This window comes from Neoarius graeffei, chromosome 8, assembly GCF_027579695.1.
Source record: "Neoarius graeffei isolate fNeoGra1 chromosome 8, fNeoGra1.pri, whole genome shotgun sequence".
NCBI classification, from domain to species: domain Eukaryota; kingdom Metazoa; phylum Chordata; class Actinopteri; order Siluriformes; family Ariidae; genus Neoarius; species Neoarius graeffei.
The window spans coordinates 53,919,285-53,943,370 of NC_083576.1; the positions used below are offsets into that span (position 1 = coordinate 53,919,285).

Consider the following 24,086-nt stretch of genomic DNA (forward strand, 5'->3'; position numbering starts at 1 on the left):
AATACTTAAACCAGCCCATCTGGCACCAATGCTCATGCCACAGTGAAAGTCACAGAGATCACAATTTTTCTCATTCTGATGTTTGACATGAAAAACTGAATGTTGATTTGTATCTGCATGATTTTATGCATTGTGCTGCTATCAAGGGATTGGCTGATTAGATAACTGCATAAAACAGCAGGTGGATGGGTGTACCTAATAAAGTGGCCATGGGGTATATGTTTGCTTATGAATGGTAAGTATTGAAGTTACTACCATTCATATTCTGGTAGAAAAAGTAATATCACTGACGGCTAACCAGGGGAAAAGTACAGAAAAAATATATATATTTAATCTGCAGGTATAGGTATTGTGTCACTCAAACCCAGTACATGTGAAATCAGCAAGTCAAAATTATACTCAAGTGAAAATTACAAACACTTAAATGTAGTCTAGTCTTTAAAATATAAAAAGTATAAAAGTCAACATGAAATAAAAGGGTTTTTTTAATAAAATCACAAGTTCAGTTCATATTCAAGGTCAGAGTTGAAGCATGACAACTTTGTATGAAACAAAGAACAAAACAAAACATTTATTTATTTCAAATAGTGCAGACATTTTATGTCGTTCTTTTCATTAACGCATTTTTTTAATCAGCAGTAAAACTATTAATGAGCGTGTAGCAAGCGTTCTAGGTGGGTGGAGCACAGAAGCACAGCAGGCCAGTACCAAGTTCTCAATAACTCTTTTATTGAGATGCGAGGAGGTGCCGGAACGCCTGTCGCTCTTCCTGCTGAGCCAGCACCAGGGCCTCAAACCGCTGTTCCTTCCGAAGGGCAACTAGTGCCTGGTGCTGGCTTTGCTGGGCCGTGGCGAGGGCGTGGACCAGCTCGGCGAAAGGGGAGGACCCCATGGGGCTGTTCTGCTTCGGCGCTCCAATCCCGGGTTTCGGCACCACTGTAGCAAGCTTTCTAGGTGGGTGGAGCACAGAAGCACGGCAGGCCAGTACTGAGTTCTCAATAACTCTTTTATTGTCAGCTTTTCAGCTTCTACACGTTTACTCATATACTTATATACACACACACACACACACACACACATGTTCTGGTCGGGAGAGAGCCCGCTCTGCTCTCGCTCCCTTCCTTAAATAGGGCGCGGATCCTGGGAAGACACACAAACACAGGTAAATTCACATCAGGTGTAGTGATTCTGCCACTTACCTTCCCTGACTCCGCCTTCCGGTCATAGACTGACGCTTGACCACGCCCCCACTGCCACATACCCCCACCGCCTGACTCAGGCCGGGCAGCTGTCCGGCCCGCAGCTGACTCCCCCCCCCCCCCCCCCCGACGGGAGAGGAAGTCCGCCACAACCATCTGCGCCCCCGGTCTGTAGACCACCTTGAAGTTAAAGGGTTGGAGTGCCAGATACCAACGGGTGATCCATGCATTGGCATCCTTCATGCGGTGGAGCCACTGGAGGGGCGCATGGTCTGAACAGAGGGTGAAAGGGCGTCCCAGCAGGTAGTAACGGAGGGCGAGGACCTCCCAATTGATGGCCAGGCACTCCTTCTCTATGGTGCTGTAGCGCCCCTCATGCACTGAAAGCTTTCGACTTATATACAGCACTGGGCGATCCTCCCCCTCCTGGGACAAAACAGCCCCCAGCCCTCTGTCCGATGCGTCCGTCCGCAATATAAAAGGGAGAGAAAAGTCAGGGGAGTGTAACAGTGGCCCCCCACACAGTGCAGCCTTTACCTCAGAAAAAGCCTGCTGGCATTGCTCCGTCCACTGGACCGGATCTGGTGCCCCCTTTTTAGTGAGATCAGTCAGCGGGCTGGTGACATCCGAATAATTAGGTATAAACCTACGATAATAGCCAGCCAGCCCCAGGAACTGTCTCACCCCCTTTTTGGTCTTGGGCCTTGGGCAGGCCGCAATTGCCGCTGTCTTGTTACAGTAATTTGGGGATGCACCTGCCCATTGCCCAAGTGGAAGCCCAGATACTGTACTTCCACCCACCCAATCGCACACTTCTTCGGGTTGGCTGTGAGGCCCGCCCACCTCAGCGACCTAAAGATGGCCCTCAAATGTTGGAGGTGCCTCAGCCAGTCATTACTATAGATAATGATATTGTCAAGATAGGCGGCCGCATAGGTGGCGTGGGGGCGAAGGACCCTATCCATCAGCCGCTGAAACGTAGCGGGCGCCCCAAACAGCCCAAAAGGAAGTGTGACAAACTGGTGTAAGCTGAACGGTGTGGAAAAGGCCGTTTTTTCTCGGGATAATGGAGTCAAGGGGATCTGCCAATAACCCTTTGTTAAATCCAGTGTCGAGTAAAAGCGAGCCGTGCCTAGTCGATCGAGCAACTCATCAATATGAAGCATTGGGTACGCGTCGAATTTAGACACCGCGTTGACTTTTCTATAGTCTACACAGAACCGGACCGACCAGGCCTTGGGTACCAAGACCACCGGACTGCTCCAGTCACTGTGGGACTCCTCGACAATGCCCATTTCGAGCATGGTCTTGAGTTCTTCCCGAACCACCTTTTTCTTGTGTTCGGGCAGTCTGTAAGGGCGGCTTCACACTACCACCCCCGGGGGCGTCTCAATGTGGTGTTCGATGAGGTGGGTGTGGCCGGGCAGGGGCGAGAACACGTCAGAAAATTCTGTTTGCAACCGGGCGACCTCTGTGAGCTGGGTCGGTGAGAGGTGGGCTCCACAGGGGACCGGAGCGGTGGGTGATGCCAATTTTCCCTTTTGAACCTCCAGCCCCAGCTCTGCCTTCTCAGGAACCACCGACACCAGCGCCACGGGGACCTCCTTGCTCCAACGTTTTAACAGATTGAGGTGGTATACCTGTAACGCCCCACCCCTGTCCATTCGCCTCACCTCATAGTCGACGTCCCCGACTCGCCGTGTGACCTCAAAGGGTCCTTGCCACCTGGCGATTAATTTAGAGCTCGATGTGGGCAACAGTACGAGTACTTTATCTCCCGGTGCGAACTCCCTGAGGCGCGTACCCTTGTTGTACAGGCGGGTTTGTCGTTCTTGGGCCTGCCGCAAATTCTCCTGGGTTAGGTGGGCGAGTGTGTGGAGTTTTGCATGCAGGTCAATAACGTATTGGTTTTCATTTTTACTTTGTGAAGGTCCCTCCTCCCAATTTTCCCGCAGCACATCTAGAATGCCGCGCGGCTTATGCCCGTATAACAATTCAAATGGGGAGAACCCTGTGGAGGCTTGTGGGACCTCTCGCACTGAAAACAACAAGGGTTTGAGCCACTTATCCCAATTACGTGCGACCTCACTTACAAATTTTTTAATTATATTTTTGAGGGTGCGATTGAACCGTTCAACGAAACCATCCGTTTGTGAGTGATAAACGCTGGTGCGGATCAGCTTAATACCCAACAACCTATACAGTTCCTTTAGTGTACGTGACATAAACGTGGTGCCTTGGTCAGTCAGAATCTCTTTCAGGATTCCAACTCGGGAGATAACGCGGAACAGCGCCTCCGCAATACTGCGTGCTGAGATATTGCGAAGGAGCACTGCTTCCAGGTATCGCGTTGCATAGTCTACCAGAACTAATATAAAGCGGTACCCTCGTGCTGACCGATCTAATGGCCCGATGAGATCCATCCCAATTCTTTCGAATGGGGTCTCGATTAACGGCAGAGGGCGCAAAAGGCGCTTTTGGAATGGCCGCTGGATTTACTAACTGGCATTCGCGGCACGCCGTACACCACCTATGGACATCGCTGCGAATCCCTGGCCAATAGAACCGGGCCATTAGTTGGGCTAGTGTTTTATCCTGCCCTAAGTGTCCAACCATGGGATTAGTGAGCCACCTGGAATACCAATTCCCGGCGGCTTTTCGGAACCAAAAGCTGCGTGACTCGCTCTTTAGTTTGAGTGTCCTGCGTCACTCGGTATAATCTATCCTTCATAATCACGAAGTAGGGGAAGGACGGGGTGGCGTTTGACCATGGATTACTCTCACTTGGTCAAATGCATGCCGCAGAGTCTCGTCTCGTGACTGCTCTAATGGAAAATCCGCAAGGGATTCCCCGAGAGAGAGAGGAGGAGCCGGCGGCTCCTCACTCTGACGCGGAGCTGACATAGACGGCTCTGTGACAGCTGCTCCTGCCAACGCGACACCGGGACCTCCCCTTATTAAACTATGGCAGGACCCACTCTTTACTAGGTGCCTCATTAATTCCCCAAATCCCGGCCAACTCGTCCCCAAAATTATTGAGTGGGTAAGGCGAGGATTAACCGCCGCCTTCACTATAATTTTTTCCCCTCGAAAAAAAATGTGGACTGACACTAAAGGGTAGCTGTGAACATCCCCGTGCACACACAACACGTTCACCAATTGTGCTCCCCCCAATGCCTCGTCTTGCACCAGGCTTTGGTGGATTGAGGTCTGATTACAACCAGAATCCACCAACGCCTGATATGCATCCCCTTGGACACTCACCGGTATGTGATATGCCCCGGCCCGATCGAGGGCGGCTCCTGGCGCGTCGGGGATCCGAACCACCGCGCCCACCTCCATTACCGAGCACTGCCCGGCTCCCCGCAGCACCAGCAAACCAGCCCGGGCTTCCTCTCTGCACTGGTGCTCTGGGGCTCACTCACCTGAGGGGGGGGAGAGACAGACACAGAAGGGAGAAACGGGAGGGCACCGCAGGTGCGGCCAGCCGGCTGGGGTGGGGCCAGCCCCCGCCTCCGCGGTGGGGGAACAGGGCGAGGAGGAGACATGGGAGGAGAGAGAGAGAGAGAGAGAGAGAGAGAGGAAAAGAGGTTGTCTGCTGTCCTGCCGTCGGGACAGCCGCCAAATGGTCCTCCACCAGCTCGATTGCCTGATCCAGCGACGCCGGTCGGTGGCACTGGACCCACTCTGCAGCTCCGGCTAGTAGACGCGCGATGAACTGCTCCAGTGCCACCTGTTCGATGATCCCCTCGGCGTCGCGGTTGTCGGCCCTCAACCACCACCCGCAGGCGTCCCGGAGTTGCCGGCCAAACGTGAACGGCCGGCCGACTTCCTTCAACCGCAGAAGCGCTGCCGTTGTTGCTCGGGGGTGCACCCCACACGCTGGAGGACGGCCCGGCGAAGGTCCGTGTAGGCCAGCCGGCGGTCGGCAGGGAGCTGTAGCGCAGCCAGCTGCGCCTCTCCCGTTAGCAGGGGGAGGAGGCACGCCGCGCGCTGTTCCATCGGCCACCCCGAGGTCTCTGCCACCTGCTCAAAGAATGTGAGGAAGGTCTCGGGGTCATCCTGCGGGCCCATCTTTGTCAGGGTGAAGGGGGACGGCCCCACGGCGGTGGACCCCGCCGACGCGAGGAGGTGCTGGAACGCCTGTCGCTCTTCCTGCTGAGCCAGCACCAGGGCCTCGAACCGCTGTTCCTTCCGGAGGGCAACTAGTGCCTGGTGCTGGCATTGCTGGGCCGTGGCGAGGGCGTGGACCAGCTCGGCGAAAGGGGAGGACTCCATGGGGCTGTTCTGCTTCGGCGCTCCAATCCCGGGTTTCGGCACCACTGTAGCAAGCTTTCTAGGTGGGTGGAGCACAGAAGCACGGCAGGCCAGTACTGAGTTCTCAATAACTCTTTTATTGTCAGCTTTTCAGCTTCTACACATTTACTCATATACTTATACACACACACACACACACACACATGTTCTGGTCGGGAGAGAGCCCGCTCTGCTCTCGCTCCCTTCCTTAAATACGGCACGGCTCCTGGGAAGACACACAAACACAGGTTAATTCACATCAGGTGTAGTGATTCTGCCACTTACCTTCCCTGACTCCGCCCTCCGGTCACAGACTGATGCTTGACCATGTCCCCACTGCCACAGGGCAGCACGGTGATGTAGTGGTTAGCACTGTCGCCTCACAGCAAGAAGGTTCTGGGTTCAAGCCCAGCGACTGACGAGGGCCTTTCTGTGTGGAGTTTACATGTTCTCCCCGTGTCTGTGTGGGTTTCCTCCAGGTGCTCTGGTTTCCCCCACAGTCCAAAGACATGCAGGTTCGGCTAATTGGTGACTCTAAATTGACTGTAGGTGTGAATGTGAGTGTGAATGGTTGTTTGTCTCTATGTGTCAGCCCTGTGATGACCTGGCGACTTGTCCAGGGTGTACCCCACCTCTCGCCCATAGTCAGCTGGGATAGGCTCCAGCTTGCCTGCAACCCTGCACAAGATAAGTGGCTACAGATAATGGATGGATGGATAAAACTATTATGCAGTTTTTCAGCAATAATTATCCACTTTGTTCAAAGGGCTATAATTACTAAGATTACAAGTATATAATAGCACACTTAAGTGAGCTATTCAGATATTTCTGGGTACAACAACACAGTTCTACAACTACAGTAAAAATCGATTTATTGCACTACATATACAGTAATTTTCACATATACATTGACTTGGCATTTAACACAGGCATGTAATTCCTAATACAAAAATAACCGAAAACATAACAAGTGATAACACTTACATTAATTTTAAATGTTGTCAGCATAATTACTATTATTCTATCCACATTCACTGGATATGAGCAATCGTGCGCTCTGATTGGCTACTCTACTACTAGGCTATCAGCTCATATACCATGAGTAAAGAAAAACAAAATGGCGGACTGATTGCTACTGTCATTTCATGGTTTATTTACATTCCAAGCGGAAATGATTTTGTCAGACGTTTTATATAAAGTTTTTATTTATCGAATTTGCAAAAAATAAAAATTCTCTGTTTCTCAAAATCCAGTGAATGTGGATATAATAAAACAGTTAATCCACTCAATCTCGTCGCACATGGCTTATAGCCAACTCGGCACTACGTGCCTCTTCACCTATCGGCTCATGTATGACTCGATTTCGTGGAAAAACTTAAATATCTGGGTGTTTCCTATTTATATAAAATTACTGTGCAAATGGCCATAATACATGTTCTCTTAGTGCAAATAAAATATACTGTAAAGCACCAAATTATTTTATTCTTCCACGCTATCAGAGTCAGTGATGAGATGCACTCTTTGCAGTGTTCTTCAACATTGTAAACATTCTTTAACTGTGCTGTGGCATTATCACATGAAGCTTCTTCCTCCCATGTATCGGAAACCGACTCACTGCCTTCCGAGCACCTGAAATGTTAAGATCAATTTGTATTTACTGATAAATCAAAGAATAACGCAGTGCTCTTGGTTTGTGTGTGTTTATCCTTCAGGTCTCCTCATTAAACACATTAATTCCAGTAACACAAACAAACAATGTCTCATCTCATGCATTACTATAAAAAGCTCTCTGACCTAAAAGCCCCTCGTGTGTGTGTGTGTGTGTGTGTGTGTGTGTGTGTGTGTGTGTGTGTGTTTATTACTTACAATTTAGTCTGAAAGAATGCACTGTATAAATTATATCTACGGAGATTAAAATTCAGTTCTACTCGCCTCCTGCCTGAGCTAGTTTAAGCAAAAACATTTAAGATCAGAATCACGTTAGATATGCTACATTAGATTTAATATGATTTACTTATGCCACTAGATCGCAGTGTGATACATGGCTATGTTGTCCCGCATACTGAAATGGAAATGAGACACTGACTATATGAGGATACAGAACATCAGCTTTACTTTGAGGATATTGACCATTATTGTGGGTAAGCTGGTTTTAAGTGGTTAAACAAAATCTATATACTTGGGTATTATAATTTATCTTCTGCTAGAAAGTGAAATCTTTCCACTAGGTTCTTGGATCTGAAAAGAGGTTTCCTTGCACTTCAGAATTTATCCTACTGGTGGTCTTTACAACATCAATGATGACAAGTGAATGGTCTTGCAACGTTTTGCAAAAAATGCTTTGCATAAACAAATAACGAGTGGTGGGTTGGCATGGTGGCGCAGTGGGTAGCATTGCTGCCTCACAGCTCCAGAGTACCTGGTTTGATACTGAGCTAAGATTATGCTCTGTGCTGAGTTTGGCATGTTCTCCTAGTGTTTCACGTGGCCCCAAAGAACTGGTAGCCACTGGGGGTAGCTCTGCTGAGAAAGTGAGAGTGTTGACTGCCACTGTGGATGATGCTGAGCAGTGATGGGGCACTTTGAGGGCCTCCTTAACCCAGTGGATATCTGTGGTGTTTTCAAGTCCACCACAGCGACTAAGGTTACTCTGGAATTTAAAGACATTCATTCCTTCAAAAATCAGATTCAGCCAGAGATGTTGGGACAAGGTTAGGGTTGTGATGTTAATACATCTGTTCAATGTTGCATGGAGAACTGAGGAACCCTCAAACTCCCACTTGAATGTTTAGCTGTGAAGCAAGTGGGATTTAAATCAGCACTTCCTGGTCCAATCCCAAGGATGGCCTCCAGTTATAAAAGAATGCTCTCCTAGTGGAGAACCTTGAGATCTTATTCATGAGTAATTAAAAAAATATATAGCACGAGATTGACAAATGGATTGCATTCACATCTGCAGTGCTGGAGTCTCTTTACTAGTCTTTGGTGATACAAACGAAGCTTGGTTTCACAAGATTCTCTGTTTACCAGTCATTCTACAACTCCATCCTCACCTATGGTCATGAGTTGGGGGTTGTGCCTGAATGAATAAGTGAGGTTCCTACACAGGGTTGCTGGGCATACTATACAAGATAGAATGAGGAGGAAATCTGGGAGAGTCTTGGAGTAAAGCCACTGCTTCAAAAATATGAAAGGAGCTAGATTACATGGTTCAGACACCTTAAAAGGATGGCTCTGGTCAGCTCCTGATACAGCTGTATTAGGTACATCCCATGGGACAGACACTGCAGGACAGACCTAGGACATACTGCAAAGATGGCTCATGGCTTGGGAACACCTGGGGATCCCCCAGAAGGAGTTGGAGACTGACCGTGGACAGAGAAGTCTGCGCTGACCTTATTCTCTTTCTAAAGCAACCCCCAGCAGGAAAAGTGTAAGGAAAATGAATTAATGTCCCAGAATTTAGGCTAAACATCTGCATTTACAGTCATTGTTTCATATCAAATCCAGAGTGCTGTATTAGAAAATTAGAAACCTAACTGACAGTGTACACATTTGTGTTGCTCAAGTGTAAATAACAACTCATTCATTCCAAATGCATATTTACCTACTGGTCCAAGTACAGTTATGTTTCCCCCCTCCCCATCAGAGGAGGACAGGAGATGTGTGCGTCTCTTTGGTGGTGCTACACAGTCAGAAAAGCCATTTGCTGTAGAAGAAGTGATGCCCATGCTAAAGCCTGTTACACCCATAGGTATGCCTTCACCTGAGATACAAATTCAACATGCAATTCAGTAACACTTTACACACAGACAAAACTCTCATCACAATGACCATACAAGGCATACACGTCTACTCAAATAGATTTAAAAGTTATAATTTATAGTTACAATTTATGAATTCTATGTAATAATGTGCATGGATTTGGACTGTGATCAACTATTTCAATAAAAAATAATAAACTTGTTATTAAATCACATAAACTTAGTATTAAACATGACTTTATATAAATATGGACACAAGTGTTTTACTGGGAAATACACCACTCATGTTTTTCATGTGAGCTACATCTGGGACATGGAGAACCAAAACCGCAACATATATAGTGTCTTGCAAAAGTATTCATCCCCCCTTGGTGTTTGTCCTGTTTTGCTGCATTACAAGCTGGAAGCAAAATGGATTTTTGCGGGCTTAGCACCGCTTGATTTACACAAAATGCCTAACACTTTAAAGGTGAAAATTGTTTTATTGTGACACAAACAATAATTAAGATGAAAAAACAGAAATCTGGAGTGTGCATAGGTATTCACCCACCAAAGTCAATACTTTGTAGAGTCACCTTTTGCTGCAAGTACAGCTGCAAGTCTCTTGGGGTATGTCTCTATTAGCTTAGCACATCTAGCCACTGGGATTTTTGCCCATTCCTCAAGGCAAAACCGCTCCAACTCCTTCAAGTTAGATGGGTTGCGTTGGTGTACAGCAATCTTCAAGTTATGCCACAGATTCTCAATTGGATTAAAGTCTGGGCTTTGATTAGGCCAGTGGTAGAAATGAGTTTTCTCCGCAGGGTGGCTGGGCTCTCCCTTAAAAACAGGGTGAGAAGCTTGGTCATTCAGGAGAGACTCAGAGGAGAACCGCTGCTCCTCCACATCGAAAGGAGTCGGTTGAGGTGGTTCGGGCACCTTGTAAGGATGCCCCCTGGATGCCTCCCAAGGGACGTTTTCTGGGCATGCCCCAACGGGAGGAGACCCCAGGGCAGACCCAGTTTACGCTGGAGAGATTACATCTCTCGGCTGGCCTGGGAAAGCCTCGGTATTCCCACGGAAGAGCTGGTGGAGGTGGCCAGGGAGAGGGAAGTCTGGGCTGCTCTGCTTAGGCTGCTACCCACGCGACCCGGATCCGGATAAGTGGTAGAACATGGATGGGTGGATGGCTTTGATTAGGCCATTCCAAGACAGTTAAATGTTTCTCTTTAAACCATTCCAGTGTAGCTTTTGCAGTATGTTTAAGGCCATGGTCCTGCTGGAATGTGAACCTTCGTCCCAGTCTCAAACCTCTGGCTGACTCAAACAGGTTTTCCTCCAGAATTGCCTCATATTTAGTGCCATCCATCTTTCCTTCAGTCCTGACCAGCTTTCCTGTCCTTGCAGATGAAAAACATCCCCACAGCATGATGCTGCCACCACCATGCTTCACTGTAGGAATGGTGTTGAGTTTGTGCCACACATGGCGTTTCCCATGATGGACAAAAGATTAATTTTAGTCTCATTTGACCAGAGAATCTTCTTCCATGTGTTTGGGGAGTCTGCCACTTGCTGTTGGGCAAACTCCAAACGTGTTTTCTTAAGCAATGACTTTTTTCTGGCCACTCTTCCATAAAACCCCACTCTGTGGAGTGTACGGCTTAAAGTGGTCCTATGGACAGATACTCCCATCTCCACTGTGGATCTTTGCAGCTCCTTCAGTGTTATCTTTGGTGTCTTTGTTGCATCTCTGATTAATGCCCTCCTTGCCCGGTCTATGAGTTTTGGTGGGTGGCCTTCTCTTGTCAGGTTTGTAGTGGTGCCAAATTCTTTCCATTTTGCTATAATGGATTTAATGGTGCTCCCTGGGATATTCAAAGTTTGGGATATTTTTTATGACCCAACCCTGATCTATACTTCTCCACAACTTTGTGTCTGACTTGTTTGGAGGCTCCTTGGTTTTTATGTTGCTTGCTTAGTCATGTTGCAGAGTCAGGGTCCTTCCAGAACAGGTTGATTTATATAGACATCATGTGACAGATCATGTGACATTTTGATTGCACACAGGTGGATCTTAATCAACTAATCATGTGACTTATGAAGTGAATTGTTTGGACCAGCTCTTATTTAGGGGTTTCATACGAAAGGGGGTGAATACCGATGCACACTCCAGATTTCTGTTTTTTTCATATTAATTATTGTTTGTGTCACAATAAAACAACAATATGCACCTTTAAAGTGGTAGGCATGTTGTGTAAATCAAATGTTGCTAACCCTCCAAAAATCCATTTTAATTCCAGCTTGTAATGCGACAAAACAGGACAAACACCAAGGAGGATAAATACTTTTGCAAGGCATTGTATATCACTTGTGAGGAAATCAATGAATTGTTTTGATAAATTTTGGTACGTTTTGTTGGTGAATGTCTATATAATAAAAAGAAAATCACTCATTGACTTGAAGATATGAAGTTTATCTTCTTGTGTTGAAAAACTCACATTTCTCATATGAAATACATTGCTGATCTGAGTGACATATTTCTCAATATTTCACTCCGATGACGTCACTCCCAGTGTTTTCCCGCTGACTAGACGCGCATTGTCCAAATGGTGAACTGATTCAAAATTTAAATTCTTTTGCTTAACTTGTTTTTTGTTTGTTTGGTTTTTTTTGCATATGTGTCCAGAAAATATAAAAAACATTACACGGTGCTATGAAGATATGAAGTTTATCCTCTCGTGTTGAAAAATATATCATGCGTTTGCTTCAGTCACTTGTGACATATCTATTCACCACTCAAAGAAAAACTTCATATCTTCATGGCGCCGTATAATATCCTCTATATATTTAAGAAATATACAGTCCCCTCAAAGTATCAGAACAGCAAAGGCATTTTTTTGTTTTTGCTATACACTGAAACACATGGGTTTGAGATCAAATGATGAATACGAGATGACTGGAATTTCAGCATTCGTTGCCTGATAATTATATCTAGATGTGTTAAACAACTTGGAACATGGCACCTTTGGTGGCAGACCACCTAACTTTAGATGAATACAAGTATTGGAACAGCTAGCCTTAAAGTCTAATCCATCAGCTCATTCATCTTTTGATCTCAAACCCAAATGTCTATAGCATATAGCAAAAACAAAAGAAGTAGCCTTGCCATCCCAATACTTTTGGAGTGGACTGTATGTAATATATGTAAGAAACAAGTAAGAGGTAGGCACCTGTTTTGGAGAAGTTTCCAGTGAAAAGGCTTCTCCCTGTCCTCATAAAGGCAAAATCCATGGCTGTGTAGGAACTTTTCATGGGTGTGTCTGACTGCAGAACGTAACAAGACATAAATTACACCAGACACCTTGTTATCTTACCGTCCATATTGATTTTTTCTTTTTGTACAGCAGCACTGTACTTTAACAAGACCTTAATGAATTCCCAGAGGGATCTCTGTTTACAGTTCAATAAACAGTTGCACTGCAATAATGATAAACTCTATACAACTCCCTGGGAACCCACCGATATCTTTATTAATATCTGCATCTCTATAACTAACTAATATATAACAGACAGTTGAGCAATCCCAGCTATTTCAAGGCTGTTGTTATGCCTGGGCATTATGACTATTTGAAAAAGCGGAACTGTCCTTCAGCTCAAATGGACAAATAAGTCCCACCTTTGCTGTTAACAACCTCAACTATTTTAGCAAGTTTTTCCACTCAATTTTGGAATGTGGCTGTGGGAATTTGCCCATTCAGCCACAAGAGTATTAGTGAGGTCATGTTGAGTGTGGAGGCCTGAGTCAGTATTCCAGTTCATCCCATAGATGTTCAGTTGAGGTCAGGGCTCTGTGCAAGTCACTGCAACCTTGGCAAACCATGTCTTCATGGACCTCACTTTGTGCACAGGGCCATTGTCATCCTGGAACAAGTTGGACCTTTAGTTCCATCCATCCATTATCTGTAGCCGCTTATCCTGTTCTACAGGGTCGCAGGCAAGCTGGAGCCTATCCCAGCTGACTATGGGCGAGAAGCAGGGTACACCCTGGACAAGTCGCCAGGTCATCACAGGGCTGACACAGAGACAAAACCATTCACACTCACATTCACACCTGCGGTCAATTTAGAGCCACCAATTAACCTAACCTGCATGTCTTTGGACTATGGGGGAAACCTGGAGGAAACCCACGCAGACATGGGGAGAACATGCAAACTCCACACAGAAAGGCCCTCGCCGGCCACTGGGCTCGAACCCAGGACCTTCTTGCTGTGAGGCGACAGTGCTAACCACTACGCCACCATGCCGTCCTTGACCTTTAGCTCCAGTGAAGGGAAATTGTATGGAACGGTATACAAGAACATTCAAGGTAATTGTGTGCTTTGTGGCAACAGTTTGGAGACAGCCCATATATAGGGTGATGGTCAGGTGTCCAGAAAAACTTTGGGCCATATAGTATAACAATAGAATGCACTCCAAATTCTATGCTTTTCTACAGGTCTGCATACCAACAGGTCTCACAGAATACTGTAGTCCAATTTAAGTAAAACTGTTATTAAACTGGACCGCAAGCTGTCCTAGTGGTTAATGTGTCTGCCTCTCGACTAGGAGATTGTGAGTTCTACTCATGGTCAGGTCATAGCAAAGAACATCATAAAAATGGTACCTAATGCCATTTGGCAAGGCACGCTACAATACAGATGGGAATAAGGAGTCAAACTCTCACAGTTACCAGAGGACCAGCCCCCCACTGTAACCCTAGCTATATAATAAACGAGAGGTTGAGGGCTGTAGAAATGGAGATTGGCGCCACCCAGTGCACCTGAAAGACTGGTTAGTATCCTTGACTTGCAAGTGATGTCAAAGCAAAATAGAAACCCGGATGTCAGCCATGTTGGTGGATATACAAACGCGAGGTCAAGTGGCATTTCATACAAAACAGTCATGTGTGCACAACTCTCTTTGTTTTTCCACTGCTTTAAGTGTTCTTTTAGCTATGCCATAGCTTTGTGCTGTATATGGTTGTGGTCACAACAGTACTCATGACCGTGGCACATTCCGATTTTTTAGAATTCCATCCATGATTCGGAAAGAGGGCGAGGAAACTCCGAGGCTTAGGACGGAGAGGAGACAAGCATGGCTGACCAACATCGGCAGGGCTAATCTAACAAAGGTTAAAACCAAAACAGCTCGTGTTTACAGTAATCATTTTATCTCAGGTGAGAGTCAAAAGCTTTCTCAATAATATCATGGAAGAATTTTATTTCGTGTTGCTAGAATTTTGCTATAAAATGAGCGTTCTCTTGTCGTGGTTCACTCGGTCGCTGTTACCATTTTAACACGTGTATTACCATTTCACTTCTAGGAGCGCCAGCAAAATTATATGATAGAAACAATCCAGACTGGGCACCCGCTCAGAAAATGGGCTATGTTTCATCCAAGGTCAGACTTGATTCTTCGGCAGCCAAACCAGATAAAACGCGATATCTGGGTACTCGATGGTCTGTAGAAGTGTCTTATCTTCAGAAAAGTATGACTTTTGTAAATAATATGGGTCAAAACCACACATCTATCTTCTCTTTGTATCGAATCTTTGCTTGACTGTTCAAATCGTGGTAATATTGAGAAAATTCAGCATTGCTTACAGACACGCTTTCAGCGGCTGCCATCTTAGTTGCTTTGTATATCCACCATCATAGCGGACGCTCATGATGTAGCACATTTTGATCATGTGGTTACAAGTCATCTATTGGGATGGGAGACTGCCTAGGAAGACCAGGGCCTGGCACAGGAGGGACTTTTGTTATTAAACTACCTTCAATTGAACCCATTCCAAAATCCTAGTCCAATTATATTCCAGTCCAGTTTCACTAGCACTTCAGGTGTTTTGTGCTTCAAACATCTGAAATTTATCAAGAAATGTCTGTTACTATGATTACAGGTAGCACAGTAGAGTAGAAGTCCCCAATACTGATTTACGTGAAGGAAGCAGAGCTGAGCTCCAGCACTCAAATGATTTTATGCATACATTTTTTTCACTGTAATTTGTACCCTAATAAGGTGTTGTGCCACCACAAGCATGGAATGATATGGCATCTGCAGTCCCTGTAACCCTGAGTTCAACCCAATTCAAGACTTAGAGATTTTGGAGTCACATGATTAACAGCTGTCTCTAATACCATCATCAAAACGCCACCTGAGGGAATATATTTTGGAAGAATTTTGTTCTTCCCTCCAGTTAAGTTCCAGACTCTTGTACCAAAGGCATCAAAGTTTTCATGATGGCCCAACACCTTATCGAAATGACAAAACTCACGCAATCAGTGAGCTCTAGCAGCAGCTCCTTTAAGGACTCTTACTCTGAATGTGTGGTTGGTATTGGGGCGGGAAAGGGACTCCAGCAGTAGAGTGGGCTCTTTCAGGGGTGGAAGGCTGGACACTGTTTGCACTGCACCACCTCTCATGATCCGGCCCCTGAGCTAGAAAACGTGAGCGTCATATCACACTGCCATTCATGTAGTTTCATAAACATTACTATGCATTTAACCATTCATTTGTCCTCAAAAAGAAAATGTAAAATAAAAGCATATACAGTAACCAGAGTTGTGATGCATCGTCATTATATTAAATATATGCAAATGAGGTTTTTCTGTGCAGTCTCAAATGGGATATATAGAGCAATGCGTAAATAGATGTACAGTGGGGCAAAAAAGTATTTAGTCAGTCACCAATTGTGCAAGTTCTCCCACTTAAAAAGATGAGAGAGGCCTGTAATTTTCATCATAGGTATACCTCAACTATGAGAGACAAAATGAGAAAAAAAAATCCAGAAAATCACATTGTCTGATTTTTAAAGAATTTATTTGCAAATTATGGTGGAAAATAAGTATTTGGTCAATAACAAAAGTCCATCTCAATACTTTGTTATATACCCTTTGTTGGCAATGACAGAGGTCAAACGTTTTCTGTAAGTCTTCACAAGGTTTTCACACACTGTTGCTGGTATTTTGGCCCATTCCTCCATGCAGATCTCCTCTAGAGCAGTGATGTTTTGGGGCTGTCGCTGGGCAACACGGACTTTCAACGCCCTCCAAAGATTTTCTATGGGGTTGAGATCTGGAGACTGGCTAGGCCACTCCAGGACCTTGAAATGCTTCTTACGAAGCCACTCCTTCATTGCCCGGGCGGTGTGTTTGGGATCATTGTCATGCTGAAAGACCCAGCCACGTTTCATCTTCAATGCCCTTGCTGATGGAAGGAGGTTTTCACTCAAAATCTCACAAAACATGGCCCCATTCATTCTTTCTTTTACACAGATCAGTCATCCTGGTCCCTTTGCAGAAAAACAGCCCCAAAGCATGATGTTTCCACCCCCATGCTTCACAGTAGGTATGGTATTCTTTGGATGCAACTCAGCATTCTTTCTCCTCCAAACACGACAAGTTGAGTTTTTACCAAAAAGTTCTTTTTTGGTTTCATCTGACCATATGACATTCTCCCAGTCCTCTTCTGGATCATCCAAATGCTCTCTAGCAAACTTCAGACGGGCCTGGACATGTACTGGCTTAAGCAGGGGGACACGTCCGGCACTGCAAGATTTGAGTCCCTGGCGGCATAGTGTGTTACTGATGGTAGCCTTTGTTACTTTGGTCCCAGCTCTCTGCAGGTCATTCACTAGGTCCCCCCGTGTGGTTCTGGGATTTTTGCTCACCGTTCTTGTGATCATTTTGACCCCACGGGGTGAGATCTTGCGTGGAGCCCCAGATCGAGGGAGATTATCAGTGGTCTTGTATGTCTTCCATTTTCTAATAATTGCTCCCACAGTTGATTTCTTCACACCAAGCTGCTTACCTATTGCAGATTCAGTCTTCCCAGCCTGGTGCAGGTCTACAATTTTGTTTCTGGTGTCCTTTGACAGCTCTTTGGTCTTGGCCATAGTGGAGTTTGGAGTGTGACTGTTTGAGGTTGTGGACAGGTGTCTTTTATACTGATAACGAGTTCAAACAGGTGCCATTAATACAGGTAACGAGTGGAGGACAGAGGAGCCTCTTAAAGAAGTTGTTACAGGTCTGTGAGAGCCAGAAATCTTGCTTGTTTGTAGGTGACCAAATACTTATTTTACCGAGGAATTTACCAATTAATTCATTAAAAATCCTACAATGTGATTTCCTGGATTCTTTCCCCCCATTCTGTCTCTCATAGTTGAAGTGTACCTATGATGAAAATTACAGGCCTCTCTCATCTTTTTAAGTGGGAGAACTTGCACAATTGGTGGCTGACTAAATACTTTTTTGCCCCACTGTATGTCTCACAACATTGAATAAAAATTAAGCAGGCAATTGGATCAGATCATCCATGCCAATGTATGTTACCTGTGTATGTCTCAGAGCAGGAACGTTACAATCTTGCTCTGCAGAGTCGGACTGGATGAAAGGAAGTCTGTGGTTCTGAACTGCACTCACAGGTGGGGTGAGCAGGTTCTCAGCTACAGTGGATCTGCAGCACAAACATACAGGCACCAATTAACAGAAGTGTGCTTACTCCTGATATACCTGCACATGCTCCGTTTTAGCTCTATGATCATTCTGGGTGATGACAAAGTAAAAAAGTGTCGCAATTAATAGGGTGTAATTATTGGTTTAGGAGCCAATTTACCAAGCTTTGCCTGTGAATACAGAGGCCCTCAGAAGACCTTCTAGAATGTAACTCTCACAGCTGTCACATTATTTTAAAGCTGCATTATGTATTAATCTTTCTTTTGAAATGGTTTTAACCAAACAGACAAAAAAATAAAAAGGAAATAGCCCTAAATATAGCGCCTTGCAAAAGTGTTCATCACCCTCAGTGTTTGTCCTGTTTTGTTGCATTACAAGCTGGAATTAAAATAGATTTTTGGAGGGTTAGCACCATTTGATTTACACAACATGCCTAACACTTTAAAGGTGCACATTGTTTTTTATTGTGACACAAACAATAATTAAGATAAAAAAAAACAGAAATCTGGAGTGTGCATCGGTATTCACCCCCTTTCGTATGAAACCCCTAAATAAGAGCTGGTCCAGACAATTCACTTCATAAGTCACATAATTAGTTGATTAAGATCCACCTGTGTGCAATCAAACTGTCACATGATCTGTCACATGATGTCTGTATAAATCAACCTGTTCTGGAAGGACCCTGACTCTGCAGCACTACTAAGCAAGCAACATGAAAACCAAGGAGCCTCCAAACAGGTCAGAGACAAAGTTGTGAAGTATAGATCAGGGTTGGGTCATAAAAAATCTCAAACTTTGAATATCCCAGGGAGCACCATTAAATCCATTATAGCAAAATGGAAAGAATACGGCACCACTACAAACCTGATAAGAGAAGGCCGCCCACCAAAACTCACTGTTAGGACTAGGACTGTTTTGGCCTCTAGAGGCCGCTGTTATTTCCTTTTCGTGTCATGTTTATTTTGGCCTCTAGAGGCCGCCACTGTTCCTGTGTTTTGTGTTTGTGTTAATTGCCTGTTTAGTCCTGATTATCTTCACCTGTGTTCAATTTAGTTTGTGTATTTATACACCCTGAGTTCAGTCCTCTTGTCAGGGAGTCTTTGTGCTGTTATGTTTATCTCCAGTTTCCTCTGTACCGTGTTCTTTATTTTGCATTTTGCTTTTCTTTTGGACCTAGTAGTTACTGTGTTTTTTGGATCTTCTGAGCTTTGGTAATTTTGCCTTTTCTTTTCTGTTTTTTGGCTTTTGTTTTGTACTTTTGGATTTTTTATTTTTTCCCTTATATCTTCTGAGCGTTTTTGTATTTTTACTTTTTGGATATTTTTTGTACATATTGTAAATAAACCTTTTTGATACTTTTTCTACTTCCGCCTCACGCCTCTGCATTTGAGTCATCCCCCTGGTGGCCTAGTGGGGGTTTGCTGGATTATCACACCAACGAACCAGGTTCGAATCCCAGCAAAACCCTAACAGAAAGACTCCGTCATGACCGACTCAGCAGAGGCTGCTTCAACTGTCTACCCGGCCAACCTTCACGGAATTACGGCAGCTTTGACACGCTTCGGAGCGACCATGGACGCTCATGGACGTACGCTCACCAGCCAACGTGAGGCCCTTGCTCACCACGAGGAACTGCTTCAGCAAATCGGGAAAACCCTGGCACAGCTGACATCTCTGCCTGCATCTCCTGATCCAGCTCCTGCTCCTGTGCCTCCTGCCATGCTGCCTTCTTCACCTCGCGAACCCAGCCTTCCTGCACCACAGAGGTATGACGGCAAGCACAGTGAGTGCCGAGAGTTCCTTACCCAGTGTCAACTCACCTTTGAGCTTCAGCCTACCACCTACACTACAGATCGCCACAAGATTGCCTTTGTGATCACCTTATTAGCTGGTAAGGCGCGAGCCTGGGCTACTGCTATCTGGCAAAGACAGGGACCTGAGTGCCTTGATTTCCAGCTGTTTTCTGAAGAGATGCTTCGGGTCTTCGATCAGGCGGACATCAGTACCGACGCAGCCCGAAAGCTCATGTCCATCCGGCAAGGAGGAAGCGTCGCAGATTATGCCATCTCATTCCGAACACTCGCAGCAGTAAGTGGATGGAACGAGACTGCCCTGGTGTCAGCCTTCCACCATGGTCTGTCTGACCCCATCAAGGACGGTCTGGCCTCTATTGGATGCCCAAGTGACCTCGAAACCCTCATCTCACATGCTATTCATCTGGACAACAGGATGAGAGAACGCCACCAAGCCTTGAGCCCCCCCAGCCTCCCTACCTCTACCTGGAAACCATCTACCTCCTTCAGTGACTGTCCAGAACCCATGCAAGTGGGTCATACTCACCTCTCCGCATCTGAGAGGGTGCGCAGAAGGAGGGACAAGTGCTGCATCTACTGTGGCAAGCCTGGTCACTTCCGAGCATCATGTCCCGAACTCTTGGGAAAAGGACTGCCCCGTCCAGCCGAGGGAGGGTTGTGACGGGGCCTACCCTCTCTCCCGGACTCCCTGGCCAAGGAATCTACATCCCGGTCTCCATCTCCTGGGGTGAGTCTGTCCACTCTTGTCAAGCTTTGTTAGACTCAGGGGCGGCTGGGAACTTTATGGATATTCACTTCGCCCAAAGCATCAATATTCCGACTGCACCTCTTGATGTCCCACTGTCTGTGTCTGCCCTCGATGGCCAAGCGTTAGGTGATGGAAGAGTCACCCAAGTTACTTCTCCAGTCTTCCTCCAGTCTCAAGGTCACAAGGAAGAAATATCCCTGCACCTGATTCCTTCACCTGAGTTCCCAGTTATTCTAGGCCTTCCTTGGCTTACTCGCCACAACCCTCGCATAGACTGGGTAACAAGCCAGGTTGTGGAATGGGGCCCTGCATGCCATGCCTCGTCTGCTCTCTAGCTCTCCTGTGTCTCCTGCCGAGCCCCCTGATCTCACCGAGTTATCTCAAGTTCCCACAGAGTACTGGGATCTCAAGGAGGTATTCAGCAAGAGCAGGGCCGCCGTTCTTCCTCCGCACCGGGCCTACGACTGTGCCATCGACTTGCTCCCTGGGACTACCCCTCCTCGTGGCAGACTGTTTTCCCTCTCTCAGCCAGAACGCAAGGCCATGGAGGAATACCTCAAAGACGCCCTGGTCTCTGGGTTCATTTGACCCTCCACCTCACCTGCTGGTGCCGGCTTCTTCTTTGTCGGCAAGAAGGATGGGGGGCTCCGACCATGTATTGACTACAGGGGCCTGAACAAGATCACTGTGCACAACCGATATCCCCTTCCGCTGATGTCCACTGCTTTCGACCTGCTCCAAGGCGCCACCGTCTTCACCAAGTTGGACCTACGGAACGCATACCACCTCATCCGTATCCGACAGGGAGACGAGTGGAAGACTGCCTTTAACACCCCGTCTGGGCACTACGAATACCAGGTGATGCCCTTCGGACTCACCAATGCACCAGCTGTTTTTCAGGCCCTAATCAACGACGTCTTAAGGGACATGATTAACCTGTACGTTTTTGTCTACCTCGACGACATCCTTATCTTTTCCAAGACCGTGCAAGAGCACTGCCACCATGTCCGCCAGGTTCTCCAGAGGCTGCTACAGAACAATCTGTTCACCAAGGCCCAGAAATGCGAATTTCATGTTCCCGAGGTCGCCTTTCTGGGATTTATTGTACGGACAGGCCAACTCCAAATGGACCCTGCCAAGACCCTGGCCGTCCGGGACTGGCCTACTCCCAAGTCCGTTAAGGAGGTTCAGCGGTTCTTAGGATTCGCTAACTTCTACCGCAAGTTCATCAGGAACTTCAGTTCTGTAGCAGCACTAAGGTATTAGGCAGAGACCCGTCCACCCGTAAATTTGACGGGCAATTACCGATTTCAACGGGCAAGTATACACACAGACGGATACTGAAACGGACGATAATGGCGAAATTTTTCGCACATGAATACTCCCACATGTCATCCGATAAATCCAGTTATGTTCCGCCATCATTTACAAATCGTAAGAAACACAGTTTAATACGAAAAATACTGAAAACTTGAAATGAAAAATCAGAATATTTCATCGCTTCCCTCTTCGCTCGCCGCTAGTGAGGGAATCCTGGTTAGTTTCTTTTCCTCCGCTTAGTAATATGCTTAAATTCAGCGGGTCGTCTCGTCTGATCTGAGGTCGCGTTCGGATGGGGTTTTCAAAAAAAGGGAGAGGGGGCCCTCCCCTTCAGGCAGCCCTTCGCCTTTCGTCATTCAGACCCCCGGCCTCAGCCTGAGCCTCTCGCGCCCGTGGCCGCGACCCCGTCTCGTCCCGGTCCGGGGCACGCGCGGGCAGCCAGAGTGGAAGGATCCACCGGCAGCCGCGCGCGTCCGCGGGGGGTGGGCCGAGGCGTTCGCACGGCGTGACGCGGGAGGCGCGTGTCGGGGGAGAGAGCCTTGAGAGGCGCGAGGCGCATCTGGGTTTAGGAGGACGGAGGCGCCTAGCGGGCGCCTGCGAGCCTCCAGCCGCGGAGGCGCCCCCCCGTGTGGGGGGGGTCACCGTCCGATCGATAGGGATAGCGACCCTCAGACAGGCAAGAGGAGAATTTCTTGTCTTCAAGTGACTAGTATACCAGAACAGGTTCTCAACAGATGGTGATGATGAATGGCAGGAAGAGGGTCATTTTGCAAGACCAACTCAGCTCATGATGAAGATATTTGGAGGTCCAAACATGCCAAATCAGCGGCTCTATCCAAGCATGTTTCACCTCATGTCAATGGCAATATGTGTGCTTGTTGGCAATGCAGAGGCTGAGCGAGTCTTTTCTGTTCAGAACAGGATCAAAACCAAGTTGAGAACAAAATTAAGTATAGTTAGGCTGGAGCAGCTTATCAGACAAAGCTACGAAAAGTTAGATCGTCAGGAATTTGACTTTGATGCAGCAGCAGACCGATTCTTGCAGGCCCCTCGACGTCTGTAATCTTTGTGTAAACCAAAGAAACTCAGTTCCCGTTCTTTCAAAGTTAATTTTAATTTTTGAGTAGTTTGGTCAAAATATTATGGATGATAGTCAGTGACAGACATTCTGCGATTTTATTTGTGCCACGTAAAATAGAATACTGTTGGGTTTTTTTTAATTCATTCAATACTGTAACTAGATCAAAAGATTATATACAATTCATTGTTGTTTATTTTCTTTTCACTTTTGTTACCAAATTAAACACCATACATACATCTGATACATTCAGGAGTGAAACTGAAAAAAAATACAAAGTAAAAATATGCAATATTTCTGATCAAAAATTACACGCCATTTCACCCTGAAAATGTCCTAGAATGCAGGAAATGAAGTCTAAATTTCAAAAATTTTCTGGGGGGTGCATGCCCCCAGACCCCCCTAGAGGGACTTCGCGCCTGTGGCGCTCATCAGGATTATATAAAATATTATTTTTGACTGGTAATTTTCTTTTTCTGCCTAATACCCTAAGCAGCACCCATGTCAGACCTCACCAAAGGGACAGGTGGATCTTATGGCTGGTCTCCTCAGGCGGAAAAGGCGTTCAAAGACCTCAAGGACCGCTTCTGCACGGCACCCATTCTGGTCCTCCCGGACACCTCCCAACCATTCATCGTGGAGGTGGACGCCTCGGACAGTGGTGTCGGCGCGGTGCTCTCTCAACGTTCGGAAGGAAAGCTGCACCCCTGCGCTTACTTCTCCCACCGCCTGAGTCCTGCAGAGTCCCGGTACGATGTGGGGGGATCGAGAACTGCTAGCGGTCAAACTGGCCCTTGAGGAGTGGAGGCACTGGCTGGAGGGAGCGCAACATCCATTCCTGGTTTGGACTGACCACAAGAACCTGGAGTACCTCCAGCAAGCCAAGAGACTGAACCCTCGACAGGCTAGGTGGGCCCTGTTTTTCAGTCGGTTTGACTTCACCCTCTCGTACCGCCCCGGCTCCAAGAACACCAAACCTGACGCACTGTCCAGGCTGTTCTCTGCCACTAACAAGGAGAATGAAGTCGGGCCTATTATCCCTGTGTCCCGGATTGTGGCCCCTGTCCACTGGAGTATTGAGGAGGCTGTCCGATGAGCCCAACGCCAGGACCCCGGTCCTGGGACGGGGCCACTGGGCCTCTTGTACGTCCCACATCAAGCCCGGGCCAAGGTTCTCCAGTGGGGTCACTCTTCCCCTCTCACCGCCCACCCGGGAGCTCGGAGGACCCTGGACTTCCTGAAAAGACGCTTCTGGTGGCCTAACATGGAGAAGGAAGTAAGGTCATTTGTCCTGTCCTGTGAGGTTTGCACCAGAACCAAGAACCCACGACAGCATCCCCAGGGTCTCCTGCATCCTCTGACCATTCCCCGGCGTCCCTGGTCCCACGTGACAGTC

The 24,086-nt window shown here is 46.8% G+C and overlaps 1 protein-coding gene across 1 annotated transcript in view; it reads right to left on the reverse strand.

The window, feature by feature from the left end:
- Window positions 1–7,047: 7,047 nt before the first annotated feature.
- The window catches only part of fam149a (family with sequence similarity 149 member A), a 64,644-nt gene continuing 47,605 nt past the window's right edge, over window positions 7,048–24,086 (reverse strand). Inside the window, exons 11-15 of the mRNA XM_060926959.1 lie at window positions 17,608–17,731; window positions 15,595–15,714; window positions 12,469–12,562; window positions 9,103–9,261; window positions 7,048–7,124 (exon numbers count right to left, since the gene is read on the reverse strand). Of these exons, the coding sequence (XP_060782942.1) occupies window positions 7,048–7,124; window positions 9,103–9,261; window positions 12,469–12,562; window positions 15,595–15,714; window positions 17,608–17,731 (574 nt within the window). The remainder of the gene's footprint in view (window positions 7,125–9,102; window positions 9,262–12,468; window positions 12,563–15,594; window positions 15,715–17,607; window positions 17,732–24,086) is intronic.